The sequence below is a fragment of the Bufo bufo genome, chromosome 1, assembly GCF_905171765.1.
Source record: "Bufo bufo chromosome 1, aBufBuf1.1, whole genome shotgun sequence".
NCBI lineage: Eukaryota > Metazoa > Chordata > Amphibia > Anura > Bufonidae > Bufo > Bufo bufo.
In genome coordinates, this window is record NC_053389.1 from 46,553,572 (window position 1) to 46,566,450 (window position 12,879).

A 12,879-nucleotide genomic window follows, 5' to 3' on the forward strand; every position below is an offset into this window, starting at 1 on the left:
AGCGCTGCAGCGATGCGGGAGGTCACCAGCATTCTCCGTTGGGCGGAAACCCACGTCCCGGCTCTATCGGCAATTTTTATTCCAGGGGTGGACAATTGGGCGGCGGACTTCCTCAGTCGCACCACTGTCGACCCCGGCGAGTGGTCTCTTCACCCGGAGGTATTCGAGGCCATTTGCCTTCGTTGGGGCATGCCGGACGTGGACCTCATGGCCTCCAAGTTCAATCACAAGGTCCCCGCCTATCTGTCCAGGGCCAGGGATCCGGGAGCTTGCGGAGCCGACGCCCTCGTTCGTCCTTGGCGAGGCTTCGCGCGTCCGTACATATTCCCTCCCATCCCACTCCTGCCCAAGGTCCTTCGGAAGATCGCGGCGGAGGGCGTCTCGGTGATTCTGGTCGCTCCGGACTGGCCCCGCCGGTCTTGGTATGCCGACCTCATGCTGCTCCTGGCAGACGCGCCCTGGCCGCTGCCCGCCAGGGAAGATCTTCTCTCTCAGGGACCGATCTTCCACCCGCGTTTAAGGTCCCTACGTTTGACGGCGTGGTTGTTGAGACCACCGTCTTGACACGTAGGGGTTTTTCTGCGGACGTCGTCCGCACCATGATCCGTGCCCGCAAGCCGTCCTCTTCTAGGATCTATTATAGGACCTGGAGGACCTATTTGGGGTTCTGTGCCGATCTGGGGATTCCTCCGCTCCGCTTTTTTCTCCCCACTGTTTTGTCCTTCCTGCAGAGCGGACTCGCCCAGGGTCTGGGTCTTAGTTCTTTGAAGGGTCAGGTGTCTGCGCTGTCCATTTTGTTTCAGCGCCCACTGGCCCCCCTTGGTCCTGTCAAGACCTTCCTTCAGGGCGTGGCTCACGCGGTTCCCCCGTACCGCCCTCCGGTACCGCCCTGGGACCTGAACCTGGTTCTCTCAGCGCTCCAGGCTTCTCCTTTCGAGCCTCTGCGGACGGTTTCCTTGCGACTTTTGTCCTGCAAGGTTATTTTCCTTGTGGCCGTCACCTCTCTTCGGAGGGTGTCCGAATTGGCTGCACTCTCCTGTCTGGAACCTTTCCTAGTGTTCCACCAGGACAAGGTGGTCCTTCGTCCGGTCCCTTCCTTCCTTCCTAAGGTGGTCTCCGCCTTTCATCTGAACGAGGACATCGTTCTCCCCTCTTTGTGTCCTTCCCCTTCCCACCCTAGGGAGAGGGAGCTTCATCGCCTGGACGTTGTCAGGGCGCTCAAGGTTTACCTGGAGGTAACCAGCTCTTTCAGGCGTACTGACTCGCTCTTTGTGGTTTCGGAGGGGTCGCGCAGAGGGATGGCGGCATCCAAAGTTGCTATCGCCCGTTTTGTCAAGATGGCTGTTACTGAGGCTTACCTCGCCAAGGGCAAGGTTCCGCCCCTCGGTGTTACCGCTCACTCCACTAGAGCGGTCGGGGCTTCCTGGGCTCAGAGGAATCGGGCTTCTACGGAGCAGATTTGCAAGGCGGCCACTTGGTCCTCCTTGCACACCTTCACCAAGTTCTACAGGGTGCATACTCATGCGTCGGCTGACGCTGCTTTAGGCCGTCTGGTATTGCAGGCGGCAGTTGATTGATGCCTCCGGTGTTGGTCTAATTTGTTCTGGTCCCTCCCTTCTGGGACTGCTCTGGAACGTCCCATGGTTTCCTGTGTCCCCCAAGGAATATGGGCGAGAAAAGGAGACTTTTGTATTACTTACCAGTAAAGTCTCTTTCTCGCTCTTCCTTGGGGGACACAGCACCCGCCCTTCATTTGGGTTTACAGTTGTGGTTCCGGCTTGGTTGCCCCCGTTGGGGCTTGACAGTTCCTTTTTTTCCGGTTGGTGGTTATCTTTCACTACTTGGACACGCAACTGGTAGTCTCTCTCTCCAGGCTGAAGGGTATAGCTGATGGAGGAGGGGCTTACAGCTTTCACTTAGTGTCACGCCTCCTAGAGAGCAGAGCTATACCCATGGTTTCCTGTGTCCCCCAAGGAAGAGCGAGAAAGAGACTTTACTGGTAAGTAATACAAAAGTCTCCTTTTCATGAATTATTTTGTGTTCTGTTTTTTCGTTTCATAGATCTATTAACTATGATGAAAAGGACCCATTCCTGTGCAATGCTTGCGGATTTTGCAAGTATGCTCGGTTTGATTTCATGCTGTATGCAAGACCTTGCTGTGCTGTGGATCCTATTGAGAATGAAGAGGATCGTAAGAAGGTGAGACTGTTTAACAGTTATCAGGCGAGTTTAGTCGAATGTGAGTAAAACATAAAGAGGACCCCTACCCTCCTCTGACATGTCTGTTTTAGCAACTACTTGCATTCCCTGTGTAATAACAATTCTGTAGAATCTGTTCTTATGACTCTATGATATGCCACTTTTTTATTATTCCTTTTAAAAATTCTGAATGAATTACTGGCAGTTTGCAATGAATGTCCAGATGCTTTTTGCAGTTTTATGTGTGTTGTTGCACAGTCCGACACTATCCAGTCCGTGCTGACTGTTTGTCTGTGCAGGAACACCCCCCCAACTGGTGACCGATTATTGATTCCGCTACCACGGACCACAACGGAATTCGGAATCCATATCAGGATTCTCCGCTAACCGGAAGCCGAACTTTAGACGCCGAACTTAAAACAGAAGTTCGCTCAACACTAGTGACACCCATTGCAATCTGCTGGCAATTTATTCATAACTTCTAGTAGGAATAAACACGAAATGGCACTTCATAGAGACATAAGAATAGATGCTCCAGAATTATTACATGGGAAATGCAAGGAGTTACTAAAACAGACATGTCAGAGTTTACAGGTAGGGATGAGCGAACTTGTGTTTTCAAATTTGGCATACAAGATTCGGGTTATCAAAGAGTTCCGTTATGGATTACGCTACCAGGACCATGGTACGTGGTAGCCGAATCCATAACAGAATTCTTATATTACCCAAACCTTGTAAGCTGACCTTGAAAACACAAGTTCACTAGTTACAGGTTCTGTTTAAAGGGGTTGTCTCATGTTTTGCATTTTTCAAAGCATCACTTGGATCTGAATGCTTTTGTAATAGCGTGTAATTAAAAATTTAGTAAAATCTTTGTTCTTTTCCTTATTTCTCTGTCCACCTTGCTGAGGTGGACGCATATGCTCAGTTCCATCCTACAACTGTCACCAGCCCTATCTTCTGTCAGAAGCTGTGACAGTTATAGAGCTGCAGGACATGCAGTGATAGGAAGAGAGCTGCAGCAGTAAGGTCATGCACCCTGAGAAAGGACAGCCCCCAGATAGGGAAAGAGCAGCGGAAATGACGCGCCCCCAGAGCTGCAACAGAAAGGAAATCTCCTTCAAATTAAATTAATTTAGCAGAGCAATTGAAGCCGTGAATAGGGGAGAGCTTTGGATCTATGTGAGGTGCAGGGCTGGTTCTAGCTTCATTAAAAAGAGTGTCATGAGCTATATGACGCCTGGTTTTTATTGATTAATCATGGGATAACCCTTTTAAATTCTTCTCTCAAGGGCCTTTTACACGGCCGAGAATCCTAAAGATAATCGCTAACGAGCGTTCATGTAAATGTACTGCCGATTACCCGATGAACTAGTGAATTGCTCGTTCATCGGGTAATCCGATAGTTTGTGCACACACACACAAATTGTTGTTTTCCGGCAGCTGATCGTGCTGTGTAAACATGATCTACTGATGGCAAACAACGAGTCAGTATGAGGAAGAGCCATGACTTTAGTGATCACCACTTCCTATGCTGTTGACACAAATGTAAAGCGTCATACATGTAACTCTGCTCCTGTTAGAGGATGTACAGTATACAAGACTGTGTTTCCTTGCACCTGATTTTATGCCGAAATACCTTTTGTGTCTTGCTCTATAACTTCAGAAAATGCTTTTTCTTGGAATAAAGGCACAAAAAGGTCATGACTGTCAACGTCTCATTTTTAGGCCGTCACCAACATTAACACTCTGCTGGACAAAGCGGACAGAGTCTATCACCAGCTAATGGGTCACCGACCACAGCTCGAAAACCTTCTATGGAAAGTTAATGAAGCCGCACCTGAGAAACCACAGGTAGACAACGGCACTTATTTCCCATGGTAATTGCCGTTCTAAATCGTCTTCTGTCATATGGCATCACTTTTAATGTATTCCCTGTACAGGATGATTCTGCCAATGCTGGAGGAATAAGCTCAACCTCCGCCAGCGTGAATCGGTACATCTTGCAGCTGGCTCAGGAATACTGTGGGGACTGCAAGAACTCTTTTGATGAACTTTCTAAGATCATTCAGGTAAGTTATTAAGACTAAGGCTACAAGCACACGAGTGTAAAAAAAAACTGTCCATTTTTTCACTGATGCCTTTCTGAGAAATGGACATTGTACTAATAATCTACATTTTATTAAAAAAATTATATTCAATTGTATTGGGGCAGTCGGTCAGTGAAAAACGGACAAGATACTACCATTGGTCTTAAAACAGACGTGTCATGGCCGTTAAAAAAAAAAAAGTGATTTTTGTACTTAACGTAAAATCCCTTTTTTGTTCAATTCATTGTGAGACACCGCACCATGGGTATACACCCAGCTACCACTAGGAGGCGACACTAGCTATGAAAAAGGTTGGTTCTGCCCAGGTGGGCTACACCCTCTTCACAGACACTAGGCTAATCAGTTGGTACTAGAGTTGAGCGAACACCTGGATGTTCGGGTTCGAGAAGTTCGGCCGAACTTCCCGGAAATGTTCGGGTTCGGGATCCGAACTCGACCCGAACTTCGTCCCGAACCCCATTGAAGTCAATGGGGACCTGAACTTTTGGGCACTAAAAAGGCTGTAAAACAGCCCAGGAAAGAGCTAGAGGGCTGCAAAAGGCAGCAACATGTAGGTAAATCCCCTGCAAACAAATGTGGATAGGGAAATGAATTAAAATAAAAAATAAAAATGACCCAATATCAATTGGACAGAGGTCCCATAGCAGAGAATCTGGCTTCACGTCAGCAGAGAATCAGCCTCTTCATGCTATAGCAAAGAATCTGGCTTCATGTCAGCAGAGAATCAGCCTCTTCATGCCATAGCAGAGAATCTGGCTTCATGTCACCCACCACTGGAAGAGGCCACTGTCACATATTTAGGCCCAGGCACCCAGACAGAGGAGAGAGGTCCCGTAACAGAGAATCTGGCCTTATGTCAGCGCAGAATCTGTCTTCATGTCATAGCAGAGAATCAGGCTTCACGTCACCCACCACTGGAACAGGCCACTGTCACATATTTAGGCCCAGGCACCCAGGCAGAGGAGAGAGGTCCCGGAACAGAGAATCTGGCTTCATGTCAGCACAGAATCAGTCTTCATGTCATAGCAGAGAATCAGGCTTCACGTCACCCACCACTGGAACAGGCCACTGTCACACATTTAGGCCCCGGCACCCAGACAGAGGAGAGCGGTCCCGTAACAGAGAATCTGGCCTTATGTCAGCACAGAATCAGTCTTCATGTCATAGCAGAGAATCAGGCTTCACGTCACCCACCACTGGAACAGGCCACTGTCACACATTTAGGCCCCGGCACCCAGACAGAGGAGAGAGGTCCCGTAACAGAGAATCTGGCCTTATGTCAGCGCAGAATCTGTCTTCATGTCATAGCAGAGAATCAGGCTTCACGTCACCCAACACTGGAACAGGCCACTGTCACACATTTAGGCCCCGGCACCCAGACAGAGGAGAGGTTCATTCAACTTTGGGTTGCCCCGCAATATAATGGTAAAATGAAATTAAAAATACTATTGAATGAGGAAGTGCCCTGGAGTAGAATAATATATTGTTAAGGGGAGGTAGTTAATATCTAATCTGCACAAGGGATGGACAGGTCCTGTGGGATCCATGCCTGGTTCATTTTTATGAACGTCAGCTTGTCCACATTGGCTGTAGACAGGCGGCTGCGTTTGTCTGTAATGACGCCCCCTGCCGTGCTGAATACACGTTCAGACAAAACGCTGGCCGCCGGGCAGGCCAGCACCTCCAAGGCATAAAAGGCTAGCTCTGGCCACGTGGACAATTTGGAGACCCAGAAGTTGAATGGGGCCGAACCATCAGTCAGTACGTGGAGGGGTGTGCACAGGTACTGTTCCACCATGTTAGTGAAATGTTGCCTCCTGCTAACACGTTCCGTATCAGGTGGTGGTGCAGTTAGCTGTGGCGTGGTGACAAAACTTTTCCACATCTCTGCCATGCTAACCCTGCCCTCAGAGGAGCTGGCCGTGACACAGCTGCGTTGGCGACCTCTTGCTCCTCCTCTGCCTTCGCCTTGGGCTTCCACTGGTTCCCCTGTGACATTTGGGAATGCTCTCAGTAGCGCGTCTACCAACGTGCGCTTGTACTCGCGCATCTTCCTATCACGCTCCAGTGTAGGAAGTAAGGTGGGCACATTGTCTTTGTACCGGGGATCCAGCAGGGTGGCAACCCAGTAGTCCTCACACGTTAAAATGTGGGCAACTCTGCTGTCGTTGCGCAGGCACTGCAGCATGTAGTCGCTCATGTGTGCCAGGCTGCCCAGAGGTAAGGACAAGCTGTCCTCTGTGGGAGGCGTATTGTCATCGTCCTGTGTTTCCCCCCCAGCCACGCACCAGTGATGGGCCCGAGCTGCTTTGGGTGCCACCCCGCTGTGAACATGCTTCATCCTCATCCTCCTCCACCTCCTCCTCATCCTCCAGTAGTGGGCCCTGTCTGGCCACATTTGTACCTGGCCTCTGCTGTTGCAAAAAACCTCCCTCTGAGTCACTTCGAAGAGACTGGCCTGAAAGTGCTAAAAATGACCCCTCTTCCTCCTCTTCCTCCTGGGCCACCTCCTCTTCCATCATCGCCCTAAGTGTTTTCTCGAGGAGACATAGAAGTGGTATTGTAACGCTGATAACGGCGTCATCGCCACTGGCCATGTTGGTGGAGTACTCTAAACAACGCAACAGGGCACACAGGTCTCGCATGGAGGCCCAGTCATTGGTGGTGAAGTGGTGCTGTTGCGCAGTGCGACTGACCCGTGCGTGCTGCAGCTGAAACTCCACTATGGCCTGCTGCTGCTCGCACAGTCTGTCCAGCATATGCAAGGTGGAGTTCCACCTGGTGGGTACGTCGCATATGAGGCGGTGAGCGGGAAGGCCGAAGTTACGCTGTAGCGCAGACAGGCGAGCAGCGGCAGGGTGTGAACGCCGGAAGCGCGAACAGACGGCCCGCACTTTATGCAGCAGCTCTGACATGTCGGGGTAGTTGCGAATGAACTTCTGCACCACCAAATTCGGCACATGCGCCAGGCAAGGGATGTGCGTCAAACCGGCTAGTCCCAGAGCTGCAACGAGATTTCGCCCATTATCGCACACCACCAGGCCGGGCTTGAGGCTCACCGGCAGCAACCACTCGTCGGTCTGTTATTCTATACCCCGCCACAACTCCTGTGCGTTGTGGGGCCTGTCCCCCAAACATATGAGTTTCAGAATGGCCTGCTGACGTTTACCCCGGGCTGTGCTGAAGTTGGTGATGAAGGTGTGTGGCTGACTGGATGAGCAGGTGGAAGAAGAGGAGGAGGAAGCTGAGGAGGAGGAGACAGGAGGCAAAGAATGCTGCCCTGCGATCCTTGGCGGCGGAAGGACGTGCGCCAAACAGCTCTCCGCCTGGGGCCCAGCCGCCACTACATTTACCCAGAGTGCAGTTAGGGAGATATAGCGTCCCTGGCCGTGCTTACTGGTCCACGTATCTGTGGTTAGGTGGACCTTGCCACAGATGGCGTTGCACAGTGCACACTTGATTTTATCAGACACTTGTTTGTGCAGGGAAGGCACGGCTCTCTTGGAGAAGTAGTGGCGGCTGGGAACAACATACTGTGGGACAGCAAGTGACATGAGCTGTTTGAAGCTGTTGTGTATCCACCAACCTAAATGACAGCATTTCATAGGCCAGTAGTTTAGAAATGCTGGCATTCAGGGCCAGGGATCGAGGGTGGCTAGGTGGGAATTTACGCTTTCTCTCAAATGTTTGTGAGATGGAGAGCTGAACGCTGCCGTGTGACATGTTTGAGATGCTTGGTGACGCAGGTGGTGGTGTTGGTGGTACATCCCATGTTTGCTGGGCGGCAGGTGCCAACGTTCCTCCAGAGGCAGAGGAAGAGGCCGAGGCGGCGGCAGCAGCAGAAGAGGCCGAGGCGGCAGCAGCAGAAGAGGTAGCAGGGGGAGCCTGAGTGACTTCCTTGTTTTTAAGGTGTTTACTCCACTGCAGTTCATGCTTTGCATGCAGGTGCCTGGTCATGCAGGTTGTGCTAAGGTTCAGAACGTTAATGCCTCGCTTCAGCCTCTGATGGCACAGCGTGCAAACCACTCGGGTCTTGTCGTCAGCACATTGTTTGAAGAAGTGCCATGCCAGGGAACTCCTTGAAGCTGCCTTTGGGGTGCTCGGTCCCAGATGGCGGCGGTCAGTAGCAGGCGGAGTCTCTTGGCGGCAGGTGTTCTGATTTTGCCCACTGCTCCCTCTTTTGCTACGCTGTTGGCTCGGTCTCACCACTTCCTCTTCCTCCGAACTGTGAAAGTCAGTGGCACGACCTTCATTCCTGCATCGTCTTCCACCCAGTCTTGATCCCTGACCTCCTGTTCAGTCTGCACACTGCAGAAAGACGCAGCAGTTGGCACCTGTGTTTCGTCATCATCAGAGACGTGCTGAGGTGGTATTCCCATGTCCTCATCATCAGGAAACATAAGTGGTTGTGCGTTAGTGCATTCTATCTCTTCTACCCCTGGGGAAGGGCTAGGTGGATGCCCTTGGGAAACCCTGGCAGCAGAGTCTTCAAACAGCATAAGAGACTGCTGCATAACTTGAGGCTCAGACAGTTTCCCTGATATGCATGGGGGTGATGTGACAGACTGATGGGCTTGGTTTTCATGCGCCATCTGTGCGCTTTCTGCAGAAGACTGGGTGGGAGATAATGTGAACGTGCTGGATGCACTGTCGGCCACCCAATTGACTAATGCCTGTACCTGCTCAGGCCTTACCATCCTTAGAACGGCATTGGGCCCCACCAAATATCCCTGTAAATTCTGGCAGCTACTGGGACCTGAGGTAGTTGGTTCACTAGGACGTGTGGCTGTGGCAGAACGGCCACGTCCTCTCCCAGCACCAGAGGGTCCACTAACACCACCACGACCATGTCCACGTCCCTTTATTAGATGTTTTCCTCATTGTTCCCGTTCACCACAATTTTGAGAGGCAAATTTGGGAATAGTTTTTCAACCCAGAACAAAAAAAGTGCTTTTACGGTCACTACAAATAACTTGACCAGCTAAAACAGTACAGATTTGGTTGAATACAGATGTGAGGCCTGTTTTTGCGCTGTGTGACAGGTATAGGTTTAATCACAGAATCAGACTTCTATCTGCACGCTAGCGTGTGTCTTAGGTTTTTCTGAATGACACTATCAGCACCTTCAATGTAAGATATCCTTTTTGGGATAGATTTCAAGTAGGCCTCATATACCAGAAACTAGTTATTTTGAGTGGCAAATTTGGGAATAGTTTTTCAACCCAGAACAAAAAGTGTGCTTTTACGGTCACTACAAATAACTTGACCAGCTAAAACAGTACAGATTTGGTGGAATAGAAATGTCAGGTCTATTTTTTAGCCCCTGGGTGACAGGCTCAACTTGCCCCTGATGTAGTATATGGCCAAAAAATAACCACACTGTTGATGGTTAAATGCACTTGGGTGACACAGGCTCAGCCTGCACCTAATGTAGTATATGGCCAAAAAAAAATCAGACTGTTGATGGTTAAATGCACTTCGGTGACCCAGGCTCAGCCTGCAGCTGATGTAGGATATAGCACAAAATAACCACACTATTGATGGTTAAATACACTTGGTGATAGCTTGTGCTGGCGCACCACAAGTCACAAAATGGCCGCCGATCACCCCAGAAAAAAAGTGATCTAAAAACGCTCTGGGCAGCCTCAAAAAAGTGAGCAAGTCAATATTAGCACTTCAATGATCCACAGCTGCAGATCGATCACAGAATGAAGTCTTTTGGAGGAGTTAATCTGCCTAATCTCGCCCTAACGTCGCAGCTGCAACCTCTCCCTATGCTTCAATCAGCAGAGTGACGTGCAGCGCAACGTGACCCAAGCTTATATAGAGGCTGGGTCACATGGTGAAATGGCCAATCACAGCCATGCCAATAGTAGGCAAGGCTGTGATGGCCTCTTGGGGCAAGTAGTATGACGCTTGTTGATTGGCTGCTTTGCAGCCTTTCAAAAAGCGCCAAGAAAGCGCCGAACACCGAACCCGGACTTTTACGAAAATGTTCGGGTCCGTGTCACGGACACCCCAAAATTCGGTACGAACCCGAACTATACAGTTCGGGTTCGCTCATCCCTAGTTGGTACCAATAGCAGTAGGAGAGAGAAACAAAAGCAAAGAACCAACATGTCCTGGATCGGGGAAGGAAGAACAGCAGCCCGGTGACAGAGAAATGAAAACCAAGGGTGGGATCTGTTTCCCCCATTTAACGAGAAAGGGATTTTACGGTGAGTACAAAAATCCAATTTTTTCGTTAATGTCATTGGGAGACACAGCACCATGGGACGTCCCAAAGCAGTCCCTGAGGGTGGGAAGCAAATCTCATGCAAAAAGATGGGCGCACAGGTGCAGGAGACCCATGTGTCCCAACAGGACCAGGAGAGGCCATAGCATGAAATGGTTGATAGAAAAACTAAGGAAGTGAGCAGAGAGGCTCCAGGACCAGGAAGAGTCCAAATAAAAAAAAATGTTGGGGACGCCAGGATCCTAAGGACAAGTCTCTGGGTAAAAGGCCATATGCAAGAAAGGACAAAGGTAAACGCCCAGCTCCACCAGAGCTGGGAAAAATAAAGAAGCTAGAGGATAAGGGAGCATGGTTAGATGTCCTGTGCAAGAACCGAGAGTTGAACAAGTGCGCACTAGAGAGCCAGAGGAAGGGTCTGGAAGAACCAGGGCTCCCCCTGAAGAAATAGGAGAGCAGCACAACCGGAAGGCATCTGTTGGTAATGACCTAGCGCTCTGCATATAGATCCTCCTCCTGGAGCATCCTTCTATAAGAGGACAGACCCAACAAGAAAAATTAGACCATAAGGGAACCTGGCAGGAGAGAAAATGCCTAGGAAAAGGACAGGAGCAGCCCTGAACCAAGGAAAAAACTTCCTGGAGACAAGCTAAAGGAAGACCCTGTGCACTACCCCTCGGCAAAAGGAAGGCGATTCCATGAGGCCTGGAAGCAAAAGAACCCAACCAGTAAGAGGACCCAGCAAGGAAAAAACTCTATAAATTGTCTCAGACCAAAAACATGGCCTGTCTGTGGAAAACACCATGTGAAGGCCAGGGGAAGAATTGGAGGCTGAACGATTGAGAGAAAGAATAGCAAAGACTCACCATGGGAAGGGAGCAAGCCTTCTTCCAGTGCAAGGCAGGTGGGAAAAGAGAAACACCCTTTGAGAAAGCAGCCAACCCCTGGGGGAGAAGGGGGTCCTTGGTAATGGCCAGGAGAGGGGAACGTAAAGACCTTCTTCCAATACAAAGGAGGGGAGAATCGAGCCTCAGAAAAACTGGAACAAAATGGCACTGTGAAATGTAAGACCAGAGAAATCCCTGGCCACATGAAGTCTCGGGGGGGGGGGGGGGAAGGAACCAGTCGCAGGCCCTGGTAATACAAGTGGAGACACACTCGTCTGAGAGAGATTGGAGTAGAAGAGAGGGGACTTCAAACAGCTTAAGGAGTAACAGTACTCGAATCGAGGGAAAGCTCCATCCCAGAAGTGGCCAATATTAATGTAAATTGCAAACCGGAGCAACTCCCAGGTACCAGGACCTGAACCTGGGGAGACGGGAAGAGAGGTTAGAATGTCAAGAGGGAAACAAGCCTATGGGGACCCAGGAGGGAAAAGAACCAAACCGGGCCCAAAGAAGCAGCTGTCATACAGAACATGTGCAGTCAGAGATGCCATGAGTAGATTCCCCAGAGGGAACTGGCCAGCTAGATGGTCTAAGAATTATTGGGGCTGGGACTCCAAGCAGGATTACCCAGTCAGAGGCTCAAGTAGGGTCCACAGAACTGGACCACATGAGGACAATAATAGCCAGATTATCAAAGGAACAATGAAATGTAGCAACCGTAGAGGAGAAAAAAAAACATCAGCCATGGTTAATCAACCATCCCAAGTGTAGTGACTAGCATACTGTATAACACTGCCCCGGAAGGGGCAAGTACAGCAGCCTGGATTTTGTAAAATAATCGCCAGACATCCATATGTCAGAAAAGGATGCAGAATTTGCCAGGGGAAGCCGGGCGAGACCATGTCTGATACCAGAGCAAGCTGCAGAAAATTCCACCCAAGTAGGTGTGTGGCGCTCACTAGTCCTGTCACAGCCATATCAGAGAAGATGTCCAGAGATGACACGAAAACTGCAGTAGTGGCTGGTGCTCACAAATCGTATCCCTGCAGGATAGAGCATCCAGTGGTGATCCAGATACTCTGCAAGGACTGGGCCATGTAAGTGTGAAAAAAAAGCAGAAAGACAGTTACAACAACGCGAGTACTCCATCCATGTGCGGAATACAGCAGTACTTTATATGATAGCCAACAACCTGCCCATGGCGGAGGGAGTGGGGTGCCAGATGCATACTAGAACCCGAAAGGCGGGGGGGGCGTGGCCTGGGCCGCCATGTAAACGGACGTGGTTGAGGGGAGCTCCTGACCTGCCGTCTGTTATCCTGTGGAATCCTTCATCTGCAGTAAGCTCTGCTACTCCGGACACTGCTGAGAGACACCGGGGAGTGTGCGGACCCTGCAAGCACAATTAGGACCCGCACTGGCAAAGAGGAGAGGAAGCTCCACGCCGGTC

General features: G+C 50.3%; 1 protein-coding gene across 16 annotated transcripts in view; it reads left to right on the forward strand.

Moving 5' to 3' along the window:
- The window catches only part of UBR4 (ubiquitin protein ligase E3 component n-recognin 4), a 167,508-nt gene that overhangs the window by 106,105 nt on the left and 48,524 nt on the right, over positions 1–12,879 (forward strand). For all 16 annotated transcript variants that reach the window (XM_040422715.1, XM_040422731.1, XM_040422756.1 and 13 more), the window contains 3 exons: positions 2,062–2,200; positions 3,929–4,054; positions 4,144–4,272. In XM_040422715.1, coding sequence (XP_040278649.1) covers positions 2,062–2,200; positions 3,929–4,054; positions 4,144–4,272 — 394 coding nt within the window. The remainder of the gene's footprint in view (positions 1–2,061; positions 2,201–3,928; positions 4,055–4,143; positions 4,273–12,879) is intronic.